This window comes from Dunckerocampus dactyliophorus, chromosome 15, assembly GCF_027744805.1.
Source record: "Dunckerocampus dactyliophorus isolate RoL2022-P2 chromosome 15, RoL_Ddac_1.1, whole genome shotgun sequence".
Taxonomy (NCBI): domain Eukaryota; kingdom Metazoa; phylum Chordata; class Actinopteri; order Syngnathiformes; family Syngnathidae; genus Dunckerocampus; species Dunckerocampus dactyliophorus.
Genome location: NC_072833.1, coordinates 24,546,280 through 24,563,548, shown reverse-complemented (window position 1 = coordinate 24,563,548; position 17,269 = coordinate 24,546,280). Strand labels below are relative to the sequence as shown.

The 17,269-nt window shown below is 42.5% G+C and overlaps 1 protein-coding gene across 3 annotated transcripts in view; it reads right to left on the bottom strand.

Annotated features, from left to right (window-relative positions):
* The window catches only part of tanc2b (tetratricopeptide repeat, ankyrin repeat and coiled-coil containing 2b), a 153,911-nt gene that overhangs the window by 103,333 nt on the left and 33,309 nt on the right, over positions 1–17,269 (bottom strand). For all 3 annotated transcript variants that reach the window (XM_054800817.1, XM_054800818.1, XM_054800819.1), the window contains exon 2: positions 4,084–4,188. In XM_054800817.1, coding sequence (XP_054656792.1) covers positions 4,084–4,150 — 67 coding nt within the window. In that variant the 5' untranslated portion in view covers positions 4,151–4,188. The remainder of the gene's footprint in view (positions 1–4,083; positions 4,189–17,269) is intronic.

Here is a 17,269-nt window from a genome sequence, read left to right as displayed (position 1 = left end):
TATTTCTATATGTGGGTTCCTAATTGCTGTACAGGCACCGGTGGAGCTGCACACGTCTTCAACATGAGCATACAACACCCTCTACTGGTAGCAGTAGTAAATACAATAACAGACACAAACTACAACAGAGCACCGATAGACCGCTGCAAAACAACACAAGGACGTAGAACTCAATGCGCATTCATACAGTGTTCAAATTGCACTTAAAAATCCAGCGAAAGGTGAACCGCGATGTAGCGAGGGAGCAGTATATAGAAAAGGACATATTATTTAGTCGCTGACCATCACGATTGATCAAGAATGGGAAAATGATGCATCTAACTTGATCCGTTTTTTATTTTTTCAATGATTTGATTTTTGATAGATTTTTAAAAACTTGTTTTCCAAAATGTTTAATAGGTTTTTTTCTTTTTTCAGTTGATTAAGCCTGTAAAAACCAATGTGTCTAACTCGATTACATATTTTAAAATACATTTCATTGATTTCATTTTGAATTGATTTTTCAAAATAGATTTTTACCTTTTTTTCATGTGTTTTTTCATTGATGTGATTAATTTCCTAATATCAAATGTAGCAAATGTCGTATTCATTAGATGGTGATCGTCATGATTGATCAAGCTTATCAAAACAACGTGCCTAACTTTAGATTCTTTTAAAATTTAGTTTATTTTTTGTAGATTTTTTTTTTTAATTAATTGGCTTTATTAAATTGCTCTAAAGTGTTTATTGATTGGATTAATTTCCCAAGATCAAATATAGCAAACGACTTTGATATTTATTTTAGTGATTTAAATTTTCGTGTATTTTTAACTAGATTTTTGCCAGTTATTTTCCATTGATTGATTTCCTCTCAGTACAAATGATTTCCTGATAAATTACCTACTGTGACATCGATCAAGAATAAGATTTTCTCGTAAATGAAATTTCGGATGGATTTTTCTGATGTGGAGTAGGTTGTGCGAGTGGCGCGGGGGCCCACGAGAAGCCCCCAGGTGGGCTGACGTGCAGTTTGAGTAATCCACTTTGTGCCATTGTGTCACTCCCGCTGAATGTTTGCTGATTAGCTTTGCCCTCCGCCGTGGAAAACGAGCCATCAATTAGCGCGCCGCCGTGATGGGAGGGGGAGCGGTGCCATCTCCTGTCAAGCTCCCTCTTCCTCCTTTCCGTGTCAAATTGAAGGAACCTAGAGCAGCTAGGTCACGCCCCCTAGAATAATTCTCGCTACTTTTCCTACTTATTTTTCCCTCTGTAATCCAAAGCAGTGTGTGCGCCCGGCGTGGGTACGAGCGTGCTGCCATCTCGCTAATTAGTCGCGCAACAAGCGCTCGTCAAGACAAGCCCACCTTTCGACCCCTTTTTCTCATTTTCCAATCAACTGATGCCGCAAGCTCTAATTGCCCTGTCAGGCTGCTGGTGCCGAGACAAGCGGCTCCGCCCCCCCCCCCCCCGCTCCCTATAGCGACCAACTTCGCTTCGTTTGGTTTGAGGCAACACTTTTCTCAAAAGTCTCTCAGCTGTTACTCGTCTGTCACAACAAATACTGTGAAGGAATGCATGGGCGGGATCCAAGGGCCCGCATGGAGCAAACACATGCAGCAGCACCGCCGTTTACGTTGTTCATTCCTTCCAAAGGGCTCCACCAAAACCAAAAAAAGTTTTCCCCATAGGTAATACTGTAAAGACAATTCTTCCATGCCAAATATCAACAAAAAATATATTTTATAGAGAATAATTATACAATAATCCCTCAAAATATATTCATGAATAAATTGTGGTTGAATACAAGTTATTATTAGTCACAAAATATGCGTATTTCGGCAAATTTTAAGTATTTTCTTGCCTAAGTGAAGTATTTTCAAGCATAAAAATGGTTAAATGAAGTAAAACACAAATATAAGGCATTCAGAAGACGCATTCAAAGACGTTGTGATGATATGTAGTATTACATACTGGTCACTAGGTGTCAGTAATGTTACACTGATGAGACAGAAGCCACCGCAGGAAGTACTGTACAGAAACACAGGAAGTAAAAAGGGAACCCTCCCAATGCTAACATGTGAGTCTATACTGTATTATGTCTTATTTGTGTCTTACCCATCCATCCATCCATCCATCCATCTTCTATGCCGCTTCTCCTCATTCGCGGGGGCATGCTGGAGCCTATCCCAGCTGAATTCGGGCGAGAGGTGTGGTACACCCTGGACTGGTCGCCAGCCAATCGCAGGGCACATATAGACAAACAACCTTATTGTATCTTATGTCTCTTACTATGTCTACTATATTGGGTAACAGGAGTGTAAAGGTGACTATAGGGGTGTTATTTCATATCTAGAAGGTTCCAAAAATGTTTAAAACCATATTTACAAGGTCGTAAATAGGTTTACTATGCTCCAAGTACCAAAATATTCCATTTATAAATAAGGAATCCTACTTGGCAGAAATTTTCCCTTATTTTTTCAGACAAATCTCCCTTATGTTTTCAGAAATGTTTCCCTTATTTCCCCTCACTTTCCCATTTTTCCTTCAGAAAAATTTTCCCTAATTTTTTCCAGACATTTTCCTTTATTTCCCCTCATTTTTTCAGACATTTTTCCTTTACTTTCTCCCAATTTTTTCAGAAATGTTCCCTCACTTTCCCATTTTTCTTCCAGAAAAAAATCCCTTATTTTTCAGACAAATTTCCCTTATTTTTTTCAGAAAATGTTTCCCCACTTATGCCTTATTTTCCCATTTTTTGTTTTACACAAATTTCCCTTACTTTTTCAGACAATTTTCCTTTATTTTCCCTTATTTTTTTCCACAAATAATTGCCTTATTTCCCCCCATTTTCTCAGAAAACCTTCCATTGTTTTATCATGCAAATGTTGACAGGCATGATTGAGTCCAGCACAGGACGTGTAACTGCCTCGCGATATGCAAGCTGTGATTATGGATTGGAGGGGCTGGGCCCCAACTGCCAACTGTTGTGCAACCGTGTTATTTTACTGCTGTGCTTCTTTTATTTTAAAGTCCAAAGACGTTGTTGCGATGATATGTAGTATTCTACACTGGCCACTAGCTGTCAGTAATGTTACATTGATGAGACAATAGCCATCGTAGGAAGTACTGTACAGAACAACAGGAGGAATTCTGCCAATGCTAACACATCACAGTCTATATTATGTCTTCCTTTCTCTTTATACTATACTGGGTAATAAGAGTGTAAAGGTGACTATATGCGTGTTCTTTCATGTCTAGAGGGCTTTAGAAGGTGGCAAGCAGGTTTTCTATGCACTAACTATTAAAATAATTCATTTCTAAGTACTCACTTACCACAGTCTGGTCTGGAACCAATTAACCGCCATAAACAAGGGATGACTGACAATGCGAAATAATTCTAAATGAGGAATGGATGGAACTTCTTGTTGCTGCCGACTTCCCGTACATCCTGGCCGGATGGAATTCAACAGTGTTTCTCACCTTTTTTTTGTTTTTACAGTAACTTTTCTGGCCCCATGGCGGGTTATTCCGCAGTCGCAGTCAATAAACAAATGACGGTGAGCCAGCAACGCGTAGGGTGCTTTGTTTGGTCACTGGATTTCACCTAATGTTGCAGTACAGAGGGCAAACGGACCAGTTTGGTACGTGCAATACTGTACAAAAACAGGCACATTTTGATGAAAAGTTTTTAACAAATTCGAATCACACAAAAAACTGGGGTGAACAAAAACAGGGGGTTCACTGTGTTTGTTTTGGACATTACTGATTTTTTGCAGAGTGGGAGTGCGCGACGGATGAATTAAAGATGCATTTAGGGTCTGAGCTGCACCATCCTATTTTCCCCGACTCTTTCAATGGGGTGCGGTGGTGCTGTTTTGTACGCTTGGGAACACACGGCCCGTTTGTCAGCATGTGCAACATAGTTCCTGTTACCAAACGGCGACACAGTCAGGTTATGTGCAGAGTAGGACAGCGAGCTTTACGAGCGAGGAAGAGGAACAAACCTCTGGAGGCAAACAAAGACGAGGACCGTTCCAAACAAGCAAACAAAGCACAGCCGGAACAAGAGCTTCATGTCAGAAAAACGCGAACGTGGTGACTCACCGCTGCTGCGACTCTTGCGGTTGGCCTTGCCCCCCGTCAGCAGCATCTTCAAGCTGTTCCTGAACATGGCGGCACCGGACGGGATGGACCGGATCGCACGACAATCTGTTGGGGAAAAAAGAAATATTAATTCTATGTTCTGTAACACAACAGAAAAATACATTCAGTAAGGCAAAATGAGGGATATTTTTCAGAAAAAATATGGGAAAATGAGGCAAAATAAGGGCAAAGGAGAGAAAATAACAGACATAAAAAAAAATAAGGAGGGAAATATCAGGGACTTTTTTCTGAAAAAATGTGGGAAAATATGGGACATATTTCTTTTAAAAAATAAAGGTCATTTTTTATTTTAAAAAATGAGGGAAAATAAGGGCAATTTTTCTAAATACATTTTTTTTAAATAAGGAAAAATGCGGGAAAATAAGGGACATTTTTATTTTAAAAAATGAGGTAAAATAAGGGCAATTTTTATGAAAAAAAATAGGAAAATGCAGGCAAATCAGGGCTATTTTTCTGAAAAAATCTGGAAAAATAAGGAAATATGCGGGAAAATATTTTTTTCTGAAAAAAAAAATCTGATAAAATAAGGAAAAATAAGGGCAAAAAAAGGGGCATTTTTCTGAAAAAATGTGGGAAAATTAGAAACAATTAGGCAAACTAAGGGAGATTTTTATGAAAAAAAAAGTTTAAATGAGGGAAAAGAAGGGCCATTTTTCTGAAGAAAAAAAACCCAAAAGGTAGACTGGATTTGCTGCCTAAATGGGCTGCCACAGAACTACAGTAAACCAGAAAAGGGAAACTTTTGCGTTGATTGTAATATCTACCACCCAGAGAGGTGAATGGAGGGAGGTTCCCCAGGCTGCTGAAGTTAGTGCATTGCTAACTTGCACAAAGGCTGCACAGACGACCTCAATAACTTTTCTACTACGTACATACAGAATCTCTCACACAGGACTAGCAGTGTTTCCCATACATTAATTTATTTGTGGCAGACCGCCACGAATAAATTTGGCCTTCTGTTCTCCCTCGCACATAAAGACATTCGTAAAGCCTTCTTAAGAAGATTTTTGGCATTCACGAAACGTGTTCTTAACTCACAGTTCTTAGATCTAAGAACAAATTCCACGAACGCTCAGGAGGACTCTTAGGCACAAATACAGCTTGCACTTTCAATGCGCAATCGCCCTCATGATGGATTTTGCAACCTGATCCCAAAAAATGTAGTGCAAATAAAATATCCCAACAATTATTTATCATCAAAACAACTAAAATATACTCCATGGATAAATATATATTCAAATCCCAATTCATTCATCCATTTCTCTACCTCAATCGCAAACGGTGTCACTCAATTAATATCCAAATAATCTCAGATTCGCAACAAGATTCTGCATGTTGTTGCAAGTTTCCCTGGAGGTACACACGACTCCTACATTTTCCGAAATTCCTCCGTTGGAATGCGCCTGGGTCATGGCGCAGAATGCGACAGATGATTAATCGGTGCGTAAAATGTTAATTTCTTGCCTTTTGCATGTTTTTATGTGGCCATTAACTTATTTTACAGGTGATCGAGGCTATGCCCTGGCAGCTTGGCTCATGACACCATTGAATAATCCGCAGACCCCACAAGAACAAATGTACAACCAAAAGCACACACGTACACGCTCCTGCGTGGAGCGCACCATCGGTATACTCAAGGGACGCTGGATGTGTTTGGACACTGCAGGTGGAAGGCTGCTCTACAAACCAGAAAAGGTAGGTTTTGTAGTATTTAATATTAGGTTTTAGTTTATTTATGCTTTGGAATGGCAAAAAATAAGAGGCAAACATTCAGATTCTTTGTGAAGGCTCTCATTAATCCAGGAATTCCCCATTGCAAATATGTTTTATTTGGTCAACTGGATAAATAATGGATTCTCTGTTGTTGCAGGTGTGCAGGATCATAATGGCCTGCTGTGTCTTGCATAACATCGCAATGAAACGTGGTGTGCCTATCACGCACGAGCACCCCCAGATAACGACATGCGCCCCCAGCCACGTCTTGAGCCAGAGCACGGGGCCGCTGTATTAATTAGGCAGCGTCTAATCAAATGTAACCACAGAAAAAATAAATTGTCACAGACAAACTATGTATTTTGACTTTATTTTTCCATCATGATTGTGTAAATACTTTCTAGATTTTCTGAAATGGTTTGGTTTCTGATTGATGGCCCGCCTCCCGTTTCCTCCAGATGCCTCCAGTGCAGTCCAATCTTTTTTTTGAGTCTATTTGAAGTCAAAACACTTCTTTTTAACCTCTGCGGTGGTGCGTTTCTCCGTGGAAACGGCATTTATGTTTCCTGCAATGGTGCTCCATGCCGACTCTTTTTGGATGGCCTGATGACCGGTGGATACACGTGAAAATAAGGTGGTCTTGTGTTCGCTCACTCCTTGTAAAAGCACCTCTATTTCAGTAGAATTGAAGTTTTTCTTCCGTTTGTTGTCCAGCTGCTTCTCAGTCTTGCCCTTGCGCTTGGGCATCTTGGCCTCCAGCTGCCTGTTGCGCACGGCACATTTTTGACCTTATATAGGAAATAATAGGCGGTGACCTATGCAAACCAGGCCTCACATGCACGGGCATCCCCGTTGGCATTCATCAACCTAAGAACACCGGTGCGAACGATTATCCCGACTTAAGAACGTGTCGTGAATGTGGCGCAGTTTCCAACCCGCGCCTTCTTAAGTACACTTCTTAAGAAGACTTTTAAGAAGATGTTCGTGAATGAAGCCCATTGTTTTGCTCACTTTTTGGCCATAAAAATGACATGCATGTGCATCGACGATTGTGTCATGTCAATAGATTGCAGTACTGTTTAGAATGTGATGACATTTAGCACCGAGCCTTAAGCTAGCAGTGAATAAACCTGGCAGGAATCAAACTACCAGCCTCCACCTGGGGAGCCATCACGTGCACACTTCACATCCGCCAGTTCATCCGTCACCTTCACAATGCATTGTAGAGAAAAGCAATTTTTTGCTGCAAGCTGTAACACTGCCAGGGTATCAAACAACACACTAATAAAAGGATGCACACGGAATAATTCATAGCTGAGAACAATAGCGGCGCTTTGAGTGCATGATGCATTCGAGATGAAAACGCAGATGCGTGCAAACCCACTGGAAGCACGTCAACAGACATTTGATTTGCTGGGCTAATGCGTACAGGATGTTGAGGAAGTAAAGCTTCTTTATATTCCACAAGCTACAGCCAGAGAGATAGAGAGAGGAGAGTAATGGTCTCATTCGAGGTAGCGCACACATCTCTCATTCCCACTCTCTCTGACCCGGTGTTCCGGCCATGTGAAGGGAAGCCAAGAAGCAGCGTGATCAGGCAGCAAACGTGCGTAAGCGGATGCACACCATCTCTGGCGCTTCCAGCACAGCTCGGCTGAAAATGCACTGAGAGGAGCGTGCGACATAATGACTACACTTTGTTGTTGTCCTACACACACAGACACACACACACACACACGCACAATCAAGAAACTAGCAACGGTCTACTATTAGGGGTGTGACAGTACAACATAATCACAGTTCACATATGGCGAGGCACTTACACTTCCTTTCCTTTACTCAATCATACTTAACATTTGCATTGCAAAAGAAAGGGGACATTTCCAAAATATGGGGAAAATGAGGGAAAATAAGGAAATCTGTGAGTTTCCACCTTCCCCCAGGTTGCATAAATGGTTGCGGGGGGCTTCGGTGCTTGGTGGAAGATCAGAATTTCCCTTATTTCCTCCTCATTTTTTCTGAAAAATGTCCCATATTTTCCCTAATGTTTTCAGAAAACATGCCCTCATTTTCCTTTATTTTTTTCCGACAGATTTCCCTTATTTTTCCTGAAAATCTTCCCTCATGTTCCCATTTTTTTTCAGATAATTTCCCTTATTTTCCCTCACTTTCCCATTTTTCTTTCGGAAAAATGTCCCTTATTTTCCCTCATTTCAGAAAAATTCCTTCATTTTCCCTTATTTATTTATTTTTAGATAAATTCCCTTATTCGCAATCATTTTTTCAGATAAATTCCCCTTTTTTCCCCATTTCAGAAAAAAATCCTTTATTTTCCCTCTTTTTTTCAGAAAAACATCCCTTATTTTTCTGAAAAAAATGCCTTATTTTCCCTTATTGTTTTTTGAAAAAAATTTACCTATTTGGCATTTTCCCTCACTTTCCCATTTTTCTTTCGGAAAAATGTCCCTTATTTTCCCTCATTTCAGAAAAATTCCTTCATTTTCCTGTATTTTTCAGAAAAAATTGCTTTGTTTTCCCTTATTTTTTTCCAGACAATTTTTGTGTATTTGCCCTCGTTGTGTTCAGAAACATTTCCCTTTTTGGCCTCATTTTTTTCAGAAAAAAAATCATTTTTTCCCTTATTAAAAAAAAAAATCCCTCATTTACCCTTATTTTTTCGGAAAACTTTCGGAAAATTTTTCTATCATTTTCTCTTATTTTTTTTTTAGAAAATATTTCCTTATTTTCCCAAATTTTTTCAGACAATTTATTTTTTGGACCAGCATAATCTGACAGGGTCTTTTTTCCCCCCAAGAAACTGAAAATGCGGAAAAGTACAACCAAACCTAGGCCAGGAAAGAAGGGCAAAATCCGGTAGTTTCCCAGAGAAAACGGGAGGGTTGGCAGATACGGTATGTACTCAATGTGTACCACGTGAGAATGCATCGACATACGTGTTTCAATAACACCCCTATCTACTAGTTCTTCTTCCACTACATTTTATTTCTACAAAATAAAATACATCCAAGCCTGCAGCAGGTGCAGCCACTCCGCCTCCCCAAGGCCCACGTCTGATCTGTCCATTAATTGCAAAGCTTATTTACAATCAATAAAGCATCCTTTAATGGGGGCCAGCCATGGCAAAGGCCGCTTTGAAATTGGATTCATCTCCCGTTACCCTCCGGCCTTCAAATTAAAACTCATCTCAGAGGAAAGAGCTCAGACGCAAGCAGGGAATTAGCCAGGACCCCTTTTCCCGTGGGAATGCTCTCACCGCGTTACCACAGAGAGGAAATTGTGTTTTTTGGGAGTTTTTTTTAAAAGCAAATTCACATTTTAAGGTGAACAAGTGAGGAAATGAAGGTCTTTTTTCCCATGACAGAAGAACACAAGGTCTAAGGAGAAGTCTTTCAGGTTCCTGGCAGAGTAAATGACATGCAGGTGATGAAAGCCCGGGCTGACGACGTCGCCACGTTATCGCTCACCCAGCAGGCGACGCCTTCGCCTCACGCCGAGGCCAATATGGCTGCCAAATAGTTCTTTATCGTCACACTGCGAGGTGGAAATGAAACATGGAGATGTGTCGTCATTGCTCTCAGGTGTTCAAACGCTCACACACACACACACACACACACACACACACACACACACACACACACACACACACACTCTCCAAAGAGTTGTTAAAACGGAGGAGCCGCTGGTAATATTCAGCGTATCTTAATATCACTTTGAATTATTCAATATTTGCTTCTGACTCTAAATGCTACGATACCCAAGAGTCTGACTGGTTCAGCTTTTAAGGCGCAAAGACTTTTGTTTTTCTCTTTATAACCCGAAATGAGTGTTCCAGTTTTAGAGCTCCATGCAGTTCAAAGTAAAAAAATTCTAAATCCAGCATCGCTTCACAGTTCAGTCAGCTGACACATGATCTGGACCTGAGAAGCCAAGTCAGACGACCATCTGTGACCAACAGCCGTAAAGAAACACATTTGGCAAAGGTGTCAGGTTCCTCGAGAGGGGTGGGGGCAGCAGTCATGACAGATGTGTATTTACACACACGACTGCCACAACGTTAGGGAAATCGAAAACCAGATCCACCACAGCACTGCCTTGACAAAAACATTTGTTGTTTACATCTGTTTTTATATCTTCTCGCCATGTTGTAAAAATACAACAAATCCATTATTAATTACAGGCGGTTCTCGTGTTATGTTTCGCGTTGCGACGTTTCAAGTTATGACATTTCAGGTTATGACGTTTTGGGGGTCAAATACGCACTGCCATAAATTGTGAATACTGTACAAAAAGAAAAAGAAGTAGTCGCGTATGCGCGGCGGAAGACTATGCAGCTGGAAAAGTACGCAGTCACGTGTCGCTACACTCACTTTCATTCTTTTCACTTCTTTTTCCCCCCTTCTTCATGATGTCGACAATTCATATTAATTCACTTTTAATTACAGGCGGCCCTCGCGTCACCACGTTTGGCGCTATGACGTTTCAAGTAATGAGGTTTTAAGTTCTGATCCTTTCAAGCTACGACATTTCTAGCTGCAATGTTTTTGTGGTTACAAACACACTGCCATAAATTCTGAACACTCTACGAAAAGAAAAACAGACGTAGTTATGTCTGCACGGCGGAAGAATACGTAGGCGGAAACATACGACGTTGCACGTCGCTACCCTGAGGAAGGACATCACTTCCGTTCTTTTCAGTTCAGTTGACTTCCCCTTGTTGGTGATGTCTATAATTCATAATAAGTCACCATTAATTACTGGCGGCCCGCATGTTATGTTTCGCATTACGACATTTTGAGTTATGGCATTTCAAGTTATGATGTTTCGGGTTATGACGTTTTGGGGGGTTAAATACAGCAGGTGGAAAAGTACAATCACGTCGCTACACTGAGGAAAAATGTCACTTTTTCCTTTTCAGTTCACTTTTTCCCTTGTTTGTGATGTCTATGATTCATAATAATTCACTGCTAATTATCGGCGCCCCTCGTGTTATGTTTTGCGTTATGACGTTTCGAGTTATGACATTTCAAGTTGTGACGTTTCGGGTTACATATGCACTCCCATAAATGATGAATACTGCACAAAAACAAAAGCACTGTAAGTACTTACATGTGCGTAGGCAGAAAAATTGCACGTCACTGCACTGGGAAGTCACTTTCTCTCTCTTTAGCTAACTTTTTTGCCTTGTTTATGACGTCTATGATTCATAATCACTATTCATTACAGGCGTCAGTCAGTCAGTCATGCTACGTTTTGCGTTATTCCGTTTTGAGTTACGGCGTTTTTGGGGCTACATTCGCACTCCCATAAATTATCACCACTGCATGAAAACAAAAAGTAGTAGTTACGTATGGGCAGTGGAAAAATACAAAGGTGGAAAAATACGCCATTGCACATCACTGAGGAAGGACGTCACTTTCGTTCCTTTCTGTTCAATTTTTTCCCTTGTTCATGACGTCTATGACTCATAATTATAAACTATACACAATATATTAATAATCAATTATATTAATGAGTGATTGATTATTAATTATAGGCATCCCTCGTGTTATGATGTTTCACATTATGACATTTCAAGTTACGGCGTTTCTGGTTATGGTGTTTTTGCGGTTGCATATGCACTCCCCAGCGTTATTAATACTGTACAAAAACAAAAAGGATGTGGTTCGTGTGTGTGGAGGAAAAATTCGCAGGCAGAAAAATACACGTCGCGACACTGAGAAAGAACAGTTTCTGAGTTTTTTTAGCAGCTTTTTTCCTTGTTCATGGTGTCTATGACTCACAATAATTCATTATTAATTACAGGCGGTCCTCGTGTTACAAGGTTTTGTGTTATGTTTTGCGTTTTAACATTTTGAGTTATGACATTTCGAGTTACAACTTTTTATGGTTCCACACTCACTCTCACAAATGATTAATACTGCACAAAAAGAAAAGGATAAGTAGAAGAATACGTAATGATAAGGTCACTTTCGTCCTTTTTAGTTAACTTTTTTCCCTTGCTGATGACGTCTCTCGAGCGGACTGTTCTGATACAGTGTGTCAAAGAAAAGGAAAGTGAAACTGAAAGTGAATTGAAAAGGAGAGTGAAAGTGAGAACTGTAAAATGCTCAGAAACTGGAAAAGCACACCGATCAACATTGGCTGCAAGGATAAGGAGGGTAACGATGTGCTCCTGTGAAATGGACAGTGATATCGAAGCAGTGTAGCGGTCTCATTATTGATACAATCGCTACCTCCCTTGCAACGCCATGCAGCGTGCAAGATAACCTACAAGGAGGTAAGTAAGGAATTGTCTTTTTTTTAATCACTGTTCCATTTATTGTAATTCTTGCATTTCATCTTTTTATGACTGTGCGTTATACAGTATGTCCTTCATGTCTGCACAGTGTGAGGCACTTAGGTGTTCATTTAGCTAGAAGTTCTGTCTTACACTAAAACTGGGCTTGTCTGTGGTTTACTACGTTGCTGTTGGAAGACAAAGTGGAGGTAGTCTGCCTCCTGGTGAAGAGAGTACAGTTTTTCCGTATAAAACAACACAGATGATAATAAAAACCCATCTCCTTTTCCAGGAAAAAAAAAAAAGAAATGTGTGACAACAGTTTAAACACTAGCTCGCATATTGGATTCCCACCAAACGAGATCAAATGGGATTGTGTGACTAATCCCACTCATAAATCCACTCTGCATTGTGAGTGCTCGCCGCTACACCTGCTGGCCATGTGACAGTAGGACAGCACTGAGGAGGAGGAGTGGTGATGAATGGAAACCTAATTGAAATCATCGCCTTTCATCCCCACAGCTGACATACGACACCGACGCGTCCATCATGTGCTCATTTGCATGAAATCCTGCCAGAGGAGCGCGTTAGCGCGCCTCGGCCGCACCTCATCCTGCTCAAAACAAATAGGAGCGGCCTCCATGTTTGACAGTGAGGCGGGGTGGGTCCTGAATGAGGCGGGAAGGTCACCCCGTGCAGGGCTGGTGGCAGGTAATCAACACTGGCCCGACGCAGATTTGCATGAAGACGGAGGATTTTAAAATGAGCTGTCGGGCATCCGGCTGAAATGGATGTCTGGGAATAAAACAGACAGAGGTCGTGTGGCGAGTAATCTCCAAGTCTCCTCTCGTCGTGCGCGCGGTAATCGAGGATGACGTCTGCTGTGCAAGTGTGTCCGCCGCGAGCGGCAGACGACCACACCATCAATCACGTTTACTGAAAAAACAATGCAGCACTTCCTCCCACATCCCCAAAACATTCATGTTAGGTTAATTGTCAACCCAAAATGATAAACATGTTCAGTGGATTAGGTGGATTAATTATGGGATTATAACAAATTATTATAAATCACAGACAACAAAAAGTTACCTAAAAAGAATGAAAGCGATGTAACCCCAAAAACGTCGTAACCTGAAAGGCCATAACTTGAAGCGTCACAACACGAAACGTCGTAGCACGAGAGCCGCCTGTAGTTAACAGTGAATTCTCGTGAATCATAGACAACATGAGCAAGGGAAAAAAGAAATACTTCTCTTTTGGTTTGTATGGCATTAATAACCTATGGGAGTGCGTATGTAACCACAAGAATGTTGTAGCTTGAAACGTTGCAACGCAAAACATATTTATTAACAACGCCAGAACTCAAAACGCCATAACTCGAGGACCTGTAATTAATAATGAATTATTATGACCCATATACATAATAAACAAGGAAAAAAGCCAAATAAAAAGAATGAAAGTGATGTCCTTCCTCGGCGTGGCGACGTGCGACTACATATTTTTCCATCTACGTATTCGTCCACCGCGCACACATAACTACTTTTTTCTTTTTGTACAGTACTTGTACTTGTTTAGTTTCTCTTTCATGCCTTCATTCCGGTTGTCATGCCTTTATTTTGTAGTTCTTCCTGTTTTTGTTCTGTTCAGTTCTCGGTGGCCTGTACTCCTTTAATCACACCTGCTAATTTGTGTTTCTGATTGTTTAGCTCAGCCGGTGGCGGCGTCCTGTTGTCTGAGCAATGAATGTGTTAGTTTGGTTCCCTGCTTGCGGTACGTCGGCTGCCTATTTGTATTTTGTTTTGCATACATCTTGCAAGCTTCCCTTTTTGTGCTCTGCTGCAAAGTTAAGAATAAATACCTTGTACCCGCACTGGGGATGTAACCACAAAAAACTCACAACGTCATAATTGGAAATGCCATAACTCGAGGACCGCCATGCACACGGCGCTACGGCTATTTTTTGTACGGTACTACTGAATTTTTGGAGTACGTATGTAACCACGAAAATGTTGTAACTCGAAACATTGCAACTCGAAACGTCATAACTCGAAACACCACACTTGAGGACCGCTTGTTATTAATAATTCATTATTAAGACTCATAAATATCACGAATAAGACAAAAAAGCTAAATAAAAGGAACAAACGTGACGTCCTTCCTCACTCGGTAAAGATGGCATCTTTGAACATGTGAAAGGATCTGCTCCTACGAAATAGACAGTGAGAAATAACTAAGCAGCATAGTGGTTTCATTATTGAGACTTCTGCCTCCCAATAAGCCCGTCTCCCCTTCAATCAGTTGCAACCACTACACTAAAATTCGACTTACATCATCGTGAGAACGGAAGTCGTATGTAGATTCGAGGACCTCCAGTATGTGTCCTGTGACTGGTGACCAAAGTCAGCTGTGATAGGCTCCAGCTCATCCATAACCCTCATGAGGCCGAGCATTATAGAAATGGGCTTGAAAACGTGATCACTTTAATGACCTCCGCCAAGGAGCGTATGTCAACATCGCCTTTGTTTGTGTGTTTGTGCTTTCAGCTTAACAAAAGGAAGTAGCCATTACCTCCTGGAGCAGATCCAGAAAAGGTTCTGATCCAGGATATTGCCAGACTGTAAAGAGCTTAAATTTCTTCCTGAACAACGGAAGGAGGTCTTGTTTTTCCTCCTCCACTACGTAGCCTTGTTGCCATCACTGAGGACTGCATTAGCGCGCTTAGCGAGGGCGCTGATGCCTCCGGGGTTGCCTTGTGCGACTGTCACAGGGAGGACATGAAAGGACCGGGAGAGCGAGCGTGGGCAGGAGTGAGAACATCTTAAATTACTCGCTCTTCCACTCCAGCCTCTCTCGCTGACGTTTGATTGACGGCGCGAGACGAGATCAAGAGGATCTAATTAGGGTGTTAGCTGACCACCGACAAACGTCTGTTTGGATTTGCTCCGCGTGTCAGTTAAGCGAGCTCAACGATGCAGTGATGGACACGCACCGGGGGGGACAAAAGTATTGGGACACTTAATGGAAGGGGAGTCCTCCGTTCTCCCTGAAACCTTATCCCAAAAGGTGAGCTTCGCTGTTTGCGAGTCACAACTACAATACGCGACAAAGCAAACACCAAGGTGTTTTCACCAGACTTCCTGATTCCTGGTCTTTACTAAAGCAGGATGATGTAATTTTCATTCTGTTTCAATCCCAACACAGTAAAATAAGCACTTGTAGCCTGATCTGCACTAACAGTTAATGGCTTCCGTTTAACTGTTAACTCAGCAATCAATCAATGTCACGGGTGTGTCCAAACTTTTTCCAGAGGGCTTAAAGAAAAATGTAAATATTCTTAAAGAGGTCCTATCCTGCTCATTTCAGGGGCTTTTAAAAGGCAATCAGATCCCAGCGTTTCAGAAAATACCCCATAAACCTAAAGTTGTGTACAGAGTAAATCTGCGTTCTTCTCCTCTTGGCCGAAACACTCAGATTCTGCAGCCTCCTCCCTCGGCCGCACCTAGTCTGTAGCCACTGGTCAGGAGTTGAGGGTCGGCACCAGCCCCCACTCCAACACGCTACTCATTACAAGTTTTTTCCCCGTAAAAAAAACAATAAAAACAAGCATGGACACTGCTGACATAAACCATCTCATTGTTAGCATACAGTGGTACACTCCAGCTAGCGTTACCCATGGGTTGGTATCTGATTCTGACGGTATGATCATCTTGGGCAAAAATATCAAGGTTTGATGGTTTCACTGTATCATAATTACAGCTCTGAAATGTGTTATTTTGAAATTATAATACAATTTATTGAAAAGCATAGGGGAAAAACTCTGTTGAACATTCATTTTTAAACAATATAACACAACACGATGGAAGTAGACCAAGAGTGATTGAGAAGACCTTTACGAACAAACACACGAGGAGAGACCGCACCTCGCCCGGACGGGGGATACCGGGGCCTCACCCTGGAGCCAGGCCTGGGGGAGGGGCTCGCAGGCGAGCGCCTGGTGGTCAGGCTCTCACCCATGGGGTCCGGTCAGGCTCAGCCCGAACAAGCCACAGGGGATCTCCCCCCGTAGACCCACCACCTGCGGGGGCAAGCATAAGGGTCCGGTGCATTGTGCTTTGGGTGGCGGTCGAGGGCGGGCGCCTAGGCGACCTGGTCTTCGGCAGCCAAATCTGATTCTTGGGACAAGGAATGTCACTTCTCTGGCGGCGAAGGAGCCCGAACTTGTGAGAGAGGTTGAGACATTCCGACTAGATATAGTCGGACTCACCTCGACCCACAGTTTGGGTTCTGGATCCAAACTCCTTGAGAGGGGCTTGACCTTGTTCTACTCTGGAGTTGCTGCTGGGAAGAGGCGGCGAGCTGGTGTGGGCTTATTAATAGGGAATGTTTGGCAGAGTCTCCTGTTCGTCGAGTCTTCAGCTGTCACCTCCGGCAGAGCTTCGCCTGCATCGAGGATATTGAGTCCAAATGAGCTCTATCCCGTGCCTCCATTGCTGAGGCAGCCGATCGGAGGTGCGGCCGCAAGGTGGTCGGTGCCAGTCGTGGCGGCAAGCCCCGAACTCGATGGTGGACACCAGAGGTCAGGGCTGCCGTCAAGCTGAAGAAGGAGTCCTATCGAGCATGGATGGCTTGTGGGACTCCTGAAGCAGCGGATAGGTACCGGTAGGCCAAGTGGCACGCGGCTTCGGCGGTGGTCGAGGCAAAAACTCGGGTGTGGGAGGAGTTCGGTGAGGCCATGGCACACAACTCTTGTTCGGCCTTGAAGAGGTTCTGGCAAACCGTCCGGCGCCTCAGAAAGGGGAAGCAGTGCCCGGTCCACACTGTTTACAGTGGGGACGGGGGCCTGCTGACCTCGATTGAGGATATAGTTGGGCGGTGGAAGGAATACTTTGATGCCCTTCTCAATCCCACTGACATACCTTCCATAGAGGAAGCGGAGGCTGAGGACACGAACGCGGACAGTTACATCACCGTGGCTGAGGTATCTGGGGTAGTCAAAACGCTCCCCAGTGGCAAAGTTCCGGGGGTGGACGAGTTTCGCCCTGAATTCCTCAAGGCTCTGGATGTTGAGGGACTGTCTTGGTTGACACGTCTCTTCAACATTGCGTGGAAGTCGGG